Genomic DNA, 16545 nt, shown 5'->3' on the forward strand with positions numbered 1-16545 from the left:
AAGGCCGGGCAGCCTCCGGCCGTGGCCTGCGGGCCATTCCTGCGCCAACTCAGCCCAAGTCCCCGCGGCCAAGGGGCGACGCGTCCTCTCCGCGGCCTCCGCTCGTGCCCGTTCTTGTGCCCGTGTCCGTGCCCGTGTCCCGGCGGCGGAGGCCGCGTCGCGTCGCGTCGCGCCGCGGCGGGCGGAGGCGTGCGGCGGGGGGCGGCGCGGGCCGCACGGCGGGGCCGCCTGCACTGTCTCTTTAAGGGCGCTCCGTCTGGGGTGGCGCTTTCCTCCGCGAAGGCTCCTTTGATATTAATAGTGTTGGTGTCTTGAAACTGACGTAATGCGGGCAGACGGAGGTCCTGACAAGCGATAACAGTCCTGATAACGCGCCGGCCGCCCCGCGCTCCCAGGCCGCCGCCTCGCCGCTGGCGGGGCCGCCGTGCCGTGCCCCGGCCCGCGCCCCCTGCCCGCCGCGCCCCCGCCCCCGCCTCCGCACCGCACCGCCCGCCGGCGGACGGCGGGCCCGTCGCCCCCTCCCCGCCGAGCGGGGCCGAGGGGGGAGGCAGCGGCGCCGCGGCCCCCCGCCCGTCCCCCCCCTCGCTCCCTCCTCTCCCCGGCCACCGCCACATAATCCGCGGCCAACTCTGCCGGCAGCAGGAGACGGTTCATGGCTCGCTCCGCGGCCCCACCATCTTCCAGGCTGCCGGGGCTGTTGCTGACGGTTAATCAACAGGTAAGGCGCGGGGGGGCGCGGGTGGGGGCGGCCCGGCGGCGGGGAGGGCGCCGCGGACGGCGGGCCGGGAGGGGGCGGCGCGGCAGCGGCAAGGGGGGAGCGCCGCGCTGGGTGTGTGTGGGGGCAGCGGCGCGGTGCCCGAATGGAAAGGGGGGGGTGTGTGTGTGCAGCGCGGGTGACCCCCCCCAAGATACACCCCCCTCCCTCAAAATATACCCCCCCCAATAATCAACAAACAACAAAAGCGGGGGCCATGCTCACAGGGAGCGGGGCTGCTCGTGTTTCACAGGCGTTTTTGGTGCATCCACCTCCACCCCCCCGCGCCCCCAGTTCCCCCCGCCGGTGGGTCAAAGCCATATGTGATGGCTGGAAAGTGGCGACTTCAAAACGGAGATAGCCCCGCTGGAGTCGGGAGGGTCAAGTTCAGCGGCGGCGGTGGCGGGCAGGGGGAGCAGCCCCCTGGCCCGGAGGCGGGGAGGGGAGCGGTGGCCGCGGGCTGGTGCGGCTCTGCTGGGCTCGGCTGTGCCCTCCCCTCCGCGCCGCTCCGCGCCTTATCTCCGCGGCCGCCGATTCCCCGCCACCGGGGCGCTCCGGGGGGAGGGGAAGGGAGACGCGGGGGGTGGAAGTAGAAGACGAGCAAAGAGGGTTTGCATCCGATGAGCTGCAGTCGCACAGTCCTGCCGCTCCTGCCGCTGCTGGAAGTTTTAATGGGGATCATGACAAGCGGGGCACAGAGACACCATCATGAAGAGTAGTAAGTTTGGGAAAAACTTTTTTTTTCCCCTTCTTTTTTCTTTTTTCTTTTATTCGGTTTTTTTTTTTTTTTTTTTTTTTTTTACCCTTTTTCCTTCTCCTTGCCCGGGAACACACCGGGAGAGGCCGGGTGCGGAGCTGTGCTGCGCCGGGAGGGGGGCTTGGGGTCCCTCCCGGTCACAACACCGGGGGAAAAGGCGACATGGTGGTGGTGACTTTTTTGTGTGTTGTGTTTTGCTTTTTTTTTTTTTTTTTTTGAAATCAGAGCGCGGAGAAACGTAAAACTTTTCCCTCTTAAAGGCGAAGCTCCGCTCCCAGCGCGGCGTCCCCCCGCTCGGCTCTCCCCTGCCCAACACAAGTTGGTGGAGCGTCTCCCTCCCTGCCCCGTCCCTCGCCCTCGGAGGCTGCTCCCCGCGTGTTTGCTGTCCGGAGAGAAGGAATGAATGGGGGCGAGACCGGGCTGGAGGGGCAGCGCGGCGGCCGGGCCGGGGTCAGTGCCGAGGTATCGCCCGCCGCCGCGCTGCCCTGGGATACAGCCGGCTCCCGGGGAGGGAGGGGGGGGGTGGGGTGTCGACATTTCGGGGGCTTTGTTTATCTGCCTCCCTGGTGCAAATCAAGGCGCTCAGACATCCCGGCACTCCTACGCGGTTTCTGCTGGGGCCCGCTAGCCTTCTTTATATTTTACTCTTTTTTTTTTTTTTCACAGTCGGTTTGTGTTTTCTGTCTGCAAATGGCAAACTTCTCAAGCGCGCCGGCTGAGCTGTCGCATGAGTGATGAGCTGGAGTGCAGAGCCGGCCCCCCTCCATCGCTGCGGCCTCGGCCACTGCGAGTACCTTGCCTGGCCGGGGCACCTCAGCACACGGGGGACAGGTCCCCTCCGAGGGGAACAGATTTCTTAGGGAGAAAAGACTGCGAGGTGCTATGCAGACCGTGCTGCCTCCGCTGCTTCTACAGCGCGGTGCGCAGTTTGAATGTTGATTGAAACAAACCATAATGTGACAGCGTCAGGTTTGCTTTGATAGAATTCATTAAGTCTCCCAAGGAACCACCAAACTTCTTTGCCATTCAGGCACTCTTATTCAACCTCACCACTGAAACCTATGGATGTTGGTGGCATCATGTTACTTTCCTGTTGGTTTTAGGAAGAGTTGAACATTTAGAGACGATTGCCTGAGTTAGAAATGTGAGGGCAGCAAAGGAAAGTAGTGGTAAGAGCCAGTTCCTGATGTGGACAAAAAGAATAAAAGTTACAGTAGTCTTCTGAAGTGCAGTTTGTGTTTGCCTCATGTTTGCAGTATGCGTGTGGAGTTAAACAGCTCTCAGATATTCCACCAGAGTGACATTTTAAAAAAGCCCTCCAAAAGAGTGAGGTGTTTTTTTTTTTTTTTTTTTTTTTTTTTTTTGTTTGTTTTTTTTTTTTTTGTTGTTGTTTTTAAGTACTCTGGGTCTATGAGTAAATACAGGGTTTGTTTGAGAGCATCAGCTATTTCCTGTAAATTGTGATGCTGACAAGACTGCCTGGAAATGATATCAACACTTAGAAAGATTTTTTTTTTCTCCCCTCTTTCTATTTTAACCACTGAATGAAAGTTTGTTAATATCGTGGTCAAAACAAACAAATGGCACCTTTCTCTGTGGGGGGGTGGTGGTGGGGGTGTTGGGGTGAAGAAGTCTTTTTCCTTTTCCCTCCTGAAAAATATATACCTGCTTGACGTTTGCCACATAGAATCAATAATGTTGGAGTTCAGTAGTGCATCAGTGCCTATATACAAGTTAATCCTCAGGCTGTTTGTGACAACAGAAGTCTGCTTCACCTTTTTAAAACGAGAGATCAGATATGAGAAGAGTAGTCAGTTCATAATCCACCCTGTTCTGTCTGATTATCGCACTTTCTTTTCTTTTTCGGGGCTATATGTAATAACTTCTCTCTGTTTGGAACTTTGCATATACGTAGTCACAACAAAGCAAGTAAAGGGCAAAGTTGCATCAGCTTTTAAGTTTATATGTTTTGCCTGTGATCCTCTAAAACAGACTCTAAATAAGACCGGGCAATCTCTGCCTGTGAAAGTATGGCTTTATTTTTTCTTTATTTCACAGTGATGTTAATAAAGGGAAGAAATGTAAATGACAACTTCAGAGATCTGAGACTTCTTTGGGTATCAAACACAATGCAGCCAGGTTACCCTCTTTTCTTTTTAATGCATTTTCAGCATAATTTATACAGTAGCTGTATGGGTAGCTTTGTTTTCATTGGCGATTGAGTAAATTCAGCATTATTGGGTGAATCCCTAGCAGGATTATTTTTCTATCATGTGTTGTCCATCGTTCATAGTAAACTTTCATAGTACGCACTGTTACCATGCATACTCTGGCTGCGTGTGAAGAATATTACTATTCATGTATCGTGATTGTGCATTAGCAGCAGCATAGCACTAATTCCTGTTTGTGGACCTGAGTGTGAGATGCAGTGGTTGCTTGTTAAATCTGTGTATTTCAATCATATTATATTTGAATGCTAGTTGACACATAGGGTTTTATGTTTTCAAAGCATTGTGCAAACAATGACTAATTACTTTCTGTTCATGTGAATTACCTCTTTTAGTACTTTATCAGGTAGTTGCTTTGAAACAAACCTATTTTACATTACAGTGTGAAAGAGTTAAAAAATTAGCAAAGATGTTTAGGAAAAACCCCAAATTTTAATTACAAACCGGCAACTTTGGGTATGTATTTAAATTTTTCTTTTTATGTGGAACTTTCCTTCCAAGTTTAGGGGGTGGGGGCATATGTATATGAATATGTATGTCTCTAGCAAACTCTCAACAATATTTTAATGTAATAATCTTAATAGAAGCATTCTCAGATCTTGACTGCAGCCACACTGGCAGTATAACTTTAATAAAGGTTTGTGGGTAACACCAAATATAACATTGTGAGAAAGTTTATGGTTAAATATTTTTGAACAAGACAGGCTGGGAATCTGACAGCCCTTTTTGTTAGGTGCAAGTAAAGTGGAAATAAATTACATTTTTAATACAGTTTCAGTTAAAACAAACTGCCACCTGGTAGTAAAAGTATTGGCCTTGAACAGAAATATATTCTGATCAAGATATTCTAACTGGTGTGTAAAATGAAGGCATTCATTCAGTGAACTGACAACTTTCCAGTTGGTGTTTGCCCTTGCTTAATTTAGTTTCCTCAAAACAACTAGTGAGGTAGTCTGGGTCTGGTTTTGGCAGTCCTGGGTGACTATAAACTTGTGCATTTTTGTCCCAAATATTACACCTCGTGAGTTAAAAAGTGATTGGTTAAAAAGAACAGCAGGCAGGTATGAGAAGAAAAGAAAAAGTTTCTTTTCAGTTTCTGAAACTTTCTGAAGTTCTTACCTAGTAAGAGAACAATGCTATTTTCAAATACTGGTGATTAATACTATAACCAGTGTAGTCTGCAGCCATCTATTGTATAAATACCATTGCCTGTTGACCTTTGGATACATTAATTACAGCATATCTGGTCTAGGTTCTACTATTTTTGTCTGTCCAGAAGATAAATAAAAGTGCCCTTTCCAGTCCTCCTGGAGAAGAACTTTTTTTCTTGGTACTGTCATGAATTATGGAGTTCTTTTTTTCTACCCTGTGCCAATGAAGTTCTCTTTTTGACTTTAAAAAGATAAGCCTTCATCCAAAGAGAGAATATGTGATTACTTTGAGACTATTTTCACTTCAGTTTTTATGGTATGTACAAACTTTCCGGGCTTTGCTTTTTTTGGATTGTGTTTGCTAATTAAAAGAAAAACACGTAATGAGTTATATCAGATGATGTGAAGGATTAAAGTACAATTACACCATTAAATGGTAAATGTTTACAAGGGCAAGACATGCAACTACATTTTTTAGATTATGCTCATTATTCACTTCTTGATGTTGTTTTGCACCTAATCAATAAAGGGCCTTCCAGAACGAAGCTCTTTAGCCAGTTGTATACGTGCCCAGAACATACGAAACGCTGCTGGGGCAGAGGAGCACAGAGGGGAGAGAAGTGCTGGTGTATTATTCTGACTTCTTGTCATGCAGACCAAAGCTCAAATGAAACACTTGAGCAATGGAAGAATAACTACTATGGTCTCGATTTAAGTCCCCAGTGGACATTTTGTCACACCCCAGAAGCATTGCACAACCAAACACCATTCCACTTGATGTGTCGACCAGAGTCAGAGGAGTCTGATTTGGTGTCATGGGGTTTAGAAGACTGTGATTTAAGTGAACTGGCATAGCTGCATGTAAGAAACTTTATTTAATAGTCATCTATGTTTTATTCATGTTCTCTGCTATCTGTTTCTTATTTTCTAGTACCTTTAAAGTGGTTCTTTAAAATTTAATAACACCACTAGTGAAAAATACATCTAAATTTTAATAGAAATTGCTAATCTTTCTGTCAGTGATTTTTTTATTATTGTCCTGCTGCATTAACTAAGGAATCTTACTCCTGCTGTGGGTCCCTATATGTGGATTTGGAAAAGCCATAGAGAGAAAATTTTTCATTTAATTGCATAGCTGTCATGAGTGGCACTTCCGTAGGACGTTCCTACAGAACCCAGTTGGTTCCATCCTGTAAAGTTCGGTGGAACTTTTACATGCTCTTGGGGGATATGTGCGAGTGCAGCAGCTACAGTAGGATTATTTCTGCCTTGAAAATTCATTATTTTGGATTGCAAGGTTTAGTCCTAACAGTAATTTTTACTTTCTTAGCTGCAGTTAATGCATGTCTAATTTCTTGTAAGTCTGCTTTCTTTCCAGGCTCAGATGGACTTTTTTTTTTCCCCTTAAATGTATTTAAAAATATTTAATTTTTAAAATGTTACTAGCCCTTTAAAAACCTGTAATAAATGCTTTACAAGTGGCTAGACACCTTCCCTGGTGGTTTAATTTATACAAGCAGGAAACTTTCTCTCCTTCTTTCTCTCTCTCTCTTTCTTGTTTTCTTTAAACCAACTGACGTAATGCCAAACTTTGCTTTAAAAGAACAGACAGAAGTAATTGGTAGCTTTTAACTTTTAATAATGTTCTGGATTGGTTTTAGTGGCCAAACTGCCATTTTTTTAAATTTCAAGTAAAAATGGGCTTGTGGCCTGAGGAAGAAAGGCCCTGTTGATGCAGTTATTTTTATTCTTGTTTTTCAATCTGTTATTAAAAAATCTTTCCTGCTGAGCTCTGCTGGATTTCTCCAATTGCTCTTTGTGATGGTGGTGCATTTCAGGTTACGGTAACTTAAAGTGTTTTCTAATTTTTATTTTTTTTTCTCCCTTTCCCATGGGTGTTTTGAGATGTTTTATCCTTTTTCTTGTTTTGTTTTTTTTTTTTTTGTTTGGTGTCGTCTGTCTGTGCCCCCACCCCCCCCCACCCCCCCCTTCTCTCACCCAGCACCTGAAGCTTCCCTTTGGAGAAATTACTTATTTTGATTCAGAGGGGAGTAATATATTAAAAATACCTTTGATGGCAGTTCAATGAGTATTATTTTCCCAGTATGAGAGCGTTTTACACCTGTTAGTGATGCTGATTGGGAGGATACTCACTGCCCATTGCAGAAGACAGGAGAGATCCTATCTTGCCGAGCAGCCACTTTCTGTGCATTCTCCACCTCATATTTTAAAGCTAACCAGATTTTAAACTATGTCTAGTAATAGTCTTTTGCGATCTGTATCTGTTTGTATTAAGCTGATATTAGAAACGAGAAAATCCAACAGGATTTTTTAAAATTAACTGTACTTAAGAAAATCCAGTCTGTTCTCTTTTCTTTTATTTTCTAATTATCTTTTTTTTCTGGCTTCTTTTCCTGATTTCTTTTCTACGTCTGGTGGGGTTTTGAACACAAGCAAACTTTCTACGGTAAAAGAGTTGGGCAATAGACTTTCTTGACGAAGTTGACGTCAGGACGACTTCATAAGTTGGCAAGTAGGGAAATCGTTCAAAGACCAAGTTGGCTTGTGCCAGTTTTCCCTTCCTTTAGGGGAGACACTCCACCCAGTAGGAGGTTACCCCACCCAATGTGGAGAGCTATAATTCAGTGGCAACACTTTAAATGTCAATCCTCCCTAGGGTTTAAACCCCAGACTTGTCTTCCCTCAATCTTTGTATTTAATCTAACATTCAATCTGTTGAAGTAACATCTCATCTTCATAAGCACTTTTTGGGCCTGATCCTGCAATTCTCCTTCTTGAAAAATACTCATTGACGTCAGGGGGACTTTTGAATTCAGTAAAGGCTGCAGGATTGGCCTCTGCAGAATTATGTGTGACTGTGTCTGTCTGTAAGTAAGATTGTGTCTGCCTGATGAGTATTGTATAATCTGTGCTCTTAAAGATGAAATTGTAAAACACTTGCTTTGTAGTCTTAAAAATCTGAAGAAGTTCAGGAATCATAATGCTGCAAACCAGATTTTCCTCCATAAGTAAAGTGCACTTATTTCTATTTAGCACTTTCTCAGATTAAAATATAAGTTTGAAAAGTTCCAACTCTAAAGAATGTAAGGCATTTCTGCCATTTCTCTGTATTTCTCTATACAATGCTGTAGACATATTTTTATATGCTGCTTTTGGCAATTTTTTCATCTCTAATGGAAAATGAACATTGCAGCCTGTAGCTTAGTGCCTGCAGTAACCGTCGGGGTACTGGATAAGACTGAGAACTCCCAAGGAAAAGTTTAGTTTTGGGGTATTCTCAAAGTCAACATGTAATTTTCATAGGTACATTTTACTTCACCGTGGGGTTTGTTCTCAAGTATCCTTTTCAGATCCCCCATTACATTTAGCGAGGCTGCCAATGCAGGAGGGAATGTATAATTTGATATTATAAAAATGTTATAGAAAAACCACCAATGTGTTCATCTCTCTGCATTTTGAAAATATGCCAGCGTTTTTAGTTTATTAATGTATCTGGGGAAAAAAAAGTCTGTAAAAGATGATGTTAAAAATCATCAATGCACTTATGTTTCTCAGCAAGATTTACTTAAACAATATGCTTCAGTTTTGCCTCAAACCATTTCAAGGCACCTCTGATCCAAGAATGTACCAGTTTTTGGTTCCTGGAAGATTAAGCATGACAGTTTCTATTATATAATGAACAGCAGTATTGTTTGAACAAAGGTAACATATTTTGATTTATGTACCTTTTTTGGCAGCTGGCACTAGTGTAGGTCTAAAATGAGTGGTGATCTAACAGTGTAAATATCTGAATGTTCTTGAAATACAGTATAGATGTAATGTGTTTAAATCATTGAATCTCTCTACCTATATTATATAGCATGTGTATGTATGTGTATATACAAAGCCGTAAATGGTGTGTTCTGCTATCTGTAGCCTTCAAATGTGTATCCTCTGGGTATTCCTGACCTGCTTTGCAAAGTCTGGAAGTCTAAAATACATGCTGAAACTTAAAAAATTAAACATACAGCTTGGTGGTTCACAAAAAAAAAAAAAAGTGTGTGTGGGGAATTTCTGCTAGTAATTAATTAAAAAGAACATAGCCAACTCTGCCTAGACAGATACTTTCAGACTGTTTTTGCATCTCCCAGTGACTTCACTGGGCTTATTTTAAGAAACAAATTCTCAACTGATCTAGAAAAAAGTTTGAAGTGGATGCTGAAGTTAAGTATCGCCCAAAATTCCTATGTGCAGATGTGGTTTAATGTTTAATGGAAGTTAAATGAGTTAGGATAAAGCTATTTTCTTTGGGGTATGATTCTTTTTAACTTTCTCACATGCCGTTTTTCAAGCAAATGCTGTGAGTTATATGCAACATCATCTAGAACTTGGTATGTAGATGAAACATTGCTTCATGAGTTCAATTAATGAAAGCAAGATACCTCTGATTTCAGCTTCCTAATCTGTACATAGTTTGCTTTTTTATTTAGTGTTCTCATTTTTAGTTGTATTAAATATACTCATCAGACTTTCGCCAGCTGCAGTTACAGATTATAAACCAAATTTGCAGTACATGCTGATCATTGCCAAGCTTTCTCCTCCTGCACGCATAGATATGGACATGCACGCACACAGAAACAATTAATAAAGTAAACCTTGCCCCACATACCTGAGGCAAAAGCTTGTGAAAATAGATTAGCCTTACCATGTGCCTTTCAGGGGAACAGTATCTGACTCTGATAGAGAAATGGGAGAGCTTCAGAGTGGAGGCTGCTTGCCTGCGCTGCCCTGGCACCCAGGTCTGGATGCTCAGGTCTGGAGGCTGTCAGTGAAAATCCCACATCTCATTTCGGCTGTTACAGTGGTAAGAAGGAAAGGAACAGTAACCTGGGTCTCCCATCTACTCTATATACAGTTTTCTTTCTGTGCCTAGCTAGAGACATCTGAAATTTATGCCACCTAATTAGTCTCCTTCCATGTTCTTCAGATCTGGAGTTTTCTTTAGAACTAAATTCATATTTGCATGTTATGTCCATCTATTACAAAAAAGTAATAATGGATTAAATTAATCCTGTAATAGTTGTTTGAACATACTATAGGAATGTAAATAATTTTGTGGCATTGAGCTCATATTTCCAGTCTTATGGGGGTAGGATCAAAAGTTATCAACCACATATATCTGAGTAATTCAGCTACAATAAATCTTCTAACAAATACCCACCCTTTGCACACCCAGAGGTACGCTCCAGTACTGTTGAAATCTTGCACACACCTGTATCTTACATGTAAGTCCATAAGCATGACTAGTAGCTGTATCTTCAGCTGCAATCAGGTGGTATGTTAGGCTACAGCAGCAGCAATCAAGGTAGTCCATGGTCAGAAAGTCTGATTGCCACTTGATTGCTGCTGGCTCTGCGGCCCTCAAGGTTTTCTTCTCCTTGGAAAAAGTTCTGAGGAATCATTAATTGAAAAGAAATGTGGGGTATGGCTCGGACTCCAACTCTGACACAGTTCAGGATACAAAGCATTAAGCGCTTCATCTATATTGGGTCAGAAGTGATCATGCATAATCCACTTTTATCTAGGTATCATTCTGTCATATGTAAGGTATGCTCTGCCTTGTCTCTGTTACTCTGCCTCTACGTTTCTCCCTCACACATATCGGTCTCTCTTTGGCTGCTGTATGCACATACATACATTCTAAAAATACATGGAAATTGAAGTCCATCTGTGTTGCATAATATTTTACGAAAACACCAGTGTTTGTATTGTTCTTTCTCTGAGCCCTTAATGAGTTTAAAGAATTTAATGTGACTTAATGAGGGTTCTTATTCTATTTCTGACACAGAGACTAATGAGGGAAAAGTAGAACAAATTGAAACCCAACTTTTACTTGTTAGTTTCATGATGTCATCAGATGCAGGATATTACAACCCCTGGAAAAGCTTACGAATCTAGGCAAGAATCCGTTTTGCATCCGTGCCCTTCAGTTGTTTACAATATGAAGTTTGCAAGTGAGAAAACAAAGTTTAGCATAACTTGATTTTTGTTTTTATATTCTTTTAGAAAATTCTTTTAATGTTTGGGCTGGTTTGATTTTTAGGTGAATTTTTGTGAGAGTTATTCTTACCTGCTTTGCCTGGCAACAGAAGTGTAGGTATGACCAAAGATTGATTAAAGCCCTCTGATTATGGCTCTGATCACCCCATGTACCAGTAAGGGACAAAACTTGTGCTAACTTCATCTGGAGTAAAATCTGATCCTCATCAGGAAACTTCCTCCTAACATTGCAGCTTACCGAGAACTGTGGTATTTACATGTTACACTTAATACAGTCGCACTTACTACAGTTACACTTACTTGTTACACTTACAACAGTTTGCTGCTTTAAAGCGGTTACACTGGACGCAGGACACAGCAACATTTCATAAAGCTCCATCTTGCGTTTTTGCTGCCCCGCTTGGGATAGTCAGGCCACAGTGCATAGCTGCCCTTTGACGGGACCATGGTTTGGTCTGTCACCTTTAAAAGTGATTCTTTTGGTTTGAAATCAGTCGGCTTCCCAAAGGGGAATGAAAATATAAAGCAGGTTTAGGAGGTGCACCTGCTTATGAGCCCTGCTTCTACCCACTGGCTTCACGGCCACGTTTGCTTCTTGTTCCCCACCAACTATGCTCTGAAAGGCTCCTAGAAGTAGCCATGCAGCAACTGAAGCCCCAGTACTACAGGTATATCCATGTAAACAGGCTGTAAATGCCTTCATAAAATTGCGTGCCATGCCATGGGCATCAGGATGGTTTTGACAGGTCAAGGAAAGCAGTGACTTTCATTGTCCACAGAATGTGCTTTTGATATAACCAAGCTGCAGAAAGTTGCAGCACAGTAAATAAAATGCTTTTCTGTACCATCTGATATTTTTTTAGCAATTGTTAGTCTTTTTAACAGTACCAGATAAATCGCACAGTGGTGTGATTTCTTAGGTTGACGTTAACTCTTGGCTCTTCTGCTGTTGTTCAGTATATCGTGTCTGAACCATGATGGATTTTATTGCTTTCCATTTCATTTTTTTTTTTTTTTTGCAATTAGTTGTTGGTTTCATGTTGTTGACTGCAACATGAGATAGTTCAAATAAATTAATAAGAATTTGAATTGGAAATAGGGGCATTTTTAACTGACTTTCTTGAGCATTATCATGCAAAGAGAAAAAGCGTAAGTTGTTTGGTTGGTTTTTATGTATGCATATATGTGTGTTTGTGGTTTGTTTTTTCTTAATGAAGGTTTTCATAATTTGGTAGTTCAGCAAACATGGGTATGTTCTGAAAGTATTTCTCACAGGTGGCAGGTCTGAGTTGATAGCTTTTAGGTAGACAGTTTTGTTACAACATACGGAGTCTAGAGCTGAAAACCTGTTTTCTGGAGTTTTAAAACCATTGGAAAGTAAGATTTATTGGACCTTAAATATCCCAGTGGTGCAAATTTATATGGTGTTCATGGCAGTTTCAGCTTAACTTTCCTTAGAGATTTGCTATGGTACTGCATTATCTAAGGAACATTTAAAATGGGTTTGTCTACCTTTTTTTTTTTTTCCTTTTTATATCTTCTTCAGTTGTTTCAATATTTATTTGTGAATGTGAGAAACTTTATTAACAAAGATGACCTGGTACCTCTGCCAATGCAGGTGCAAAATGCTTTACCTGAATGGGATAAAATTAAGAATCTGAAAAGCTGGCATCTTTGAAGTTTTTTGTTTCAATGGTGGAGTGTGACAGTGGCGAGTTATCAGTGGGAGGGAGCTTAAAAAATAGTCATAGGAGAAAGAAACAGCAGCTGTGGAATTTATTTTACTGGGTGAAAGGAGACTCATGGTTAAGCAAGCTTTACCTTCCTGGGTTTTCAGAATTTATTGCCCAAAAGACACATGCCTGAATAGAAAGAGAACTGAAAATCCGCTATGACATGAAGTGCTCTTACTGCATATGAATACAATTTGTTTATTTTTTATCTCCAGCAAACTGTGACTTCCTTTGTCTTGTCAGAAGGAATTTCTGGTGAAACCTTACCAGAGTACTGCTGCCATAAACCCGCACTCCTCAGCTGCAGTCCTCTGCAGTGTGGTTTGGTTCATGGTAGTTTTCACTGAGCTACTGTGCTGCTTTCAGTCAGGAATGGGACTGCATTGACTTTACTTTTGCGGAAAGAAGTACATTTTCTCAGAAAATGCACTACATGAGAGAAGGAAAGGCAAGAGGGAGAGCGTGCTCTGATATATGAACTGAGACTATGGATGTTGTAATGCCATTTATTTTAGGATACTATACGAAAATCACATTGGGACCAAAGTTCCTGTGGATTACCATGAGATATTTATTACCATTTTCCTGTGTTTTCCCTGGTTAGGATCTAATCCTTCAGTGTCTGGAGCTGTGTGGAGTTAAGAATTTGTCCATTCAGAGAGGAAAACCTTGCCAGCTACAGGATTTCACTATTCCACTACCTGTATTTATTTATCCCCCCCCTCTAAAATTTCCAAGAGCGAGAGGGTTGAGGGTGGAAGGCAAGAGATGGGGGATAGGTAAGCTGAGGGAATAGCAGGGGCATGTATCTGCTCAGTAAATAGTGTTTACTGATTACTGTTTACTGTCAAGCAGATTACTGCAGTTGTATTTCTGTGAAGCAACCCACATGCAGCCAGCACAAAGGAGTGAAGTGAAGTTGTGTGCAATTCTGAGGTGACTAAAAGATGTGCTTGTGACATACTTCTAGCAAAAGCCATTTTCAGTTGCCCAGTACCCTCCCCAAACACTGTAATTTTGTGAGTGACACATCTGATTATGAGCAGCCATCAAAACGCTCGTAGGCATCTTGTTTGAAAGAAGAATGTGCTTGAATTAGATACTTGCAGGTCAGAGAAATATGTTGATCTGTTCTTTTAGTTTGCTCTTTAGCTTCCTGCCCTTTTTCATTTTGTTCAGTAGTTATTCAGTTTTGGAGTTTATTTGAAAGGGATGATAAAGAATATGCTTTTGCATTCCTTACGTGGGCAGAAATTCCATTTGCTTCCTTAGGAGAGTTGGTCTGAGGAAGAGCTGCTGACTGCTTTTGCCTTGATATGGAGAAGATGTGGTTAGTATAGGGGTCTCTTCATTCCCAAAGCTCTCTTACTGTGATGAGCTCTTTGTTTCCTGAAAAAGAGATTTTCAGTCTGATTTTCAGTTCTTTCTGTCAAGTTTTAGGGAACAGTATGAACTGCCTTATTAGAGCTGGCAGTGAGGAAAACATAATCCAGGCACATCTCACCTCTGTCAGGTCTAAAAAGCCTCTGCTGTGCTTGCCTGGTAATTCTTTGGTTATCATCTTCTCGTGATGGAATACGTACATAGAAAAAACAGAAGTTAATGTTTACTTCTTGGATGCTTTATCGTCAAGCAAAAAGAACTGACAGTTTCATGGTTAAGTGCCTAAAGTTGTTTTTGGCTTTGCAGTTGTTGGATTAATCACTGCAAAGCTAACTAATTGTGTACCTTTTAAAGTTTTTTTTTGTTGCTGTTGTTGTTTTTCCTCTATTAATGAAAGGAAAATATTTTGTTCTGATTTTGGAGTCAGGTTATCCCATTAACTACTAGCAGCAAGCTCTTCAGCTTTTACTTTCTTGAGTTATCTCAGGAATCATTTTTCTAGTAGATGGTGAATTTACTTACCGATCCAGTAATTTATGGCTTTTAGTGCCCATTCTGTAGAATAGGATGAGGCATTTTAAAACACTTTTAAAAAATTGTGTAAAAAATGAAATGCTGTCTCCTTAATTCTGAGTTTACAGATGTTACTACTGCTGCTGTTCCAATTTGTAAGACATCATCTTGGGGTCTTACTGGGTTGTTTCACAGACAGAATTTAGAGTTTCAGGGTTTTTTTTTTCCTTTTTTTATTATTCATTACATGCTAGACATGGGCAAAAAATGACAAGGATCTCATCTTTATAGCATACTGTACATCTTCAGGCTCATTACTCCCTGGTTTTAAAGAAAGATGACAAAGTCCTTGCGGAGATTGACTTTGTTTCTGGCAACATTTTCATAGAATTTTATTACGGCAAAGAAAGAATCGAATCATGAATGGACAAAGTTGGGATTTTTGCCACTTTTTTTTTTATTTTTTTCTGAGGCTGTGTAAGCTTTTTTCTTTTTTTTTAAATAAAAAATTAATATAGAATGCAATGTTTCCCACAAGAGCACCTTCACACATTTTAGTTCAAACATACTGGTACATTTTGTGAGGCTTTGAAAGCAGTAATTCAACAGGTATATAAAGCTGTAATGATAAATGTGATGATTGTTTGTATCTAGAATTGTTAAAAAACAAGATTTATTTTAGTGTGTGTTCAGATTCATGTTATTTATTTAAGATAGCCAGCTTACGCATTTTAAATACAAGTCCCTTGGCTTCACAGTTTGCTGTTTTTTTGGTCAGCTGGCTCATTTCAACTCATAAAGGTTTCAATTCAAGAAGTTTTTATAATTAAAAAAATCTCTAATTTCAGTTGGAAACTTTGTATATATAAATAAACTAATAAGTCTGTGTATTGTATGGGAGTGGGTGTAGCGATGTTATTTATCTTAGGGTCCGCAGTATTGGAAGGCAGGACTAGTGACAGTGAATCATACACACTGTGTATTAATGTAGTCCACTTTCGGCACTATATAAATAGTATTGTAAACACACACCTGCAAAGTGTCTGCAGTTATATGGTCATTGCACAAAGTCCCTCTGTGCTATCCTAAGTACATATCTCTGCGTGTATCACATCTTGCTAACCAAGGCAGCATACTGCAGCTGCTGTTCCTCTCGAGGAGGTGTCTATAAAATGAACGCTGTGAAACCAAACTTTTGGGACAGCCTTATACAGAACACATGGGCGTACTGTTACTAGATCTTTTCAAAACCCGCCTGGTCCTTTTCCCCATGCAGGGCCAGCCGCATGAGATGAGCTGGGTGTTGATCTGAAATGTAGGCTGGTCCTCAGAATGGGGCAGAAGACAAAGTGTGGCTTAAATCAGTGGTAGTTTTCTTGGCTTTCCCAGAGAGGGATATAATGAAGAAATAGCAAGAAAAAGACATTATTTCTCTCAGAAGTCTAAAACCATGGCAAATACAGTAGCAGCAGGTTCTTGAATTTTCATCCGCTGCAGTAACAGGGCCCTGGTCCTAAACTGACTTCCTGAACTTTTGTTTTATTTCAGCAGGCAGCCGTTCCGACACTGTTAGTTACTTCGTTGTGTTTGCATGCATGCACACACTCAGGGTAGCCCAAAACCTAAATGTGTGCTGCTTGGTGCCTGTGGTAGCCGAAGCTCTTTCCCCGCACTGCATGTTGGAGTCTGTTCCAGACCGTGGTAGAAATCCTGGACTGCTTGTAGAGCTCGATCCTTCCAGGGAGCTAAGAGAGGCTGCTAGCTCAGGGGAGATCACTGTGCCCTAGGCCACCTTCTCAGAGGTGTCTCTTCACCCCAAGCAGCGTCTGCCCCTCCGTGGTAGCCCTGCAGTGGCCTTTGAACAACTTGGGCTGGCTCCCATCCCAGGGACACTCCTTTGGGTTGGATGGTGACAGCTACTGCATGTCTAGGAGTGTGGCTGGGAGCTGGATGCTTGGGCACCCAT

At 42.2% G+C, this 16545-nt stretch overlaps 1 protein-coding gene across 5 annotated transcripts in view; it reads left to right on the plus strand.

Moving 5' to 3' along the window:
- The first annotated feature begins 481 nt into the window (after nt 1–481).
- Nucleotides 482–16545, plus strand: part of TRPS1 (transcriptional repressor GATA binding 1) — a 216732-nt gene continuing 200668 nt past the window's right edge. For 3 of the 5 annotated variants that reach the window (XM_062627138.1, XM_062627144.1, XM_062627143.1), the window contains exon 1: nt 482–718. Coding sequence is in view for 1 of the 5 variants with exons in the window: in XM_062627142.1 (XP_062483126.1) it covers nt 1463–1472 (10 nt within the window). In the remaining 4 variants the exon portion in view is untranslated. Of the gene's footprint in view, nt 719–1055; nt 1473–16545 lie in introns of those variants that run through there. The other 2 variants (XM_062627139.1, XM_062627142.1) reach the window with 1 other exon arrangement.

This window comes from Pezoporus occidentalis, unplaced genomic scaffold (genome assembly GCF_034315485.1).
Source record: "Pezoporus occidentalis ecotype Australia unplaced genomic scaffold, CSIRO_AGI_Poc_V1 ctg3, whole genome shotgun sequence".
Classification (NCBI taxonomy): domain Eukaryota; kingdom Metazoa; phylum Chordata; class Aves; order Psittaciformes; family Psittacidae; genus Pezoporus; species Pezoporus occidentalis.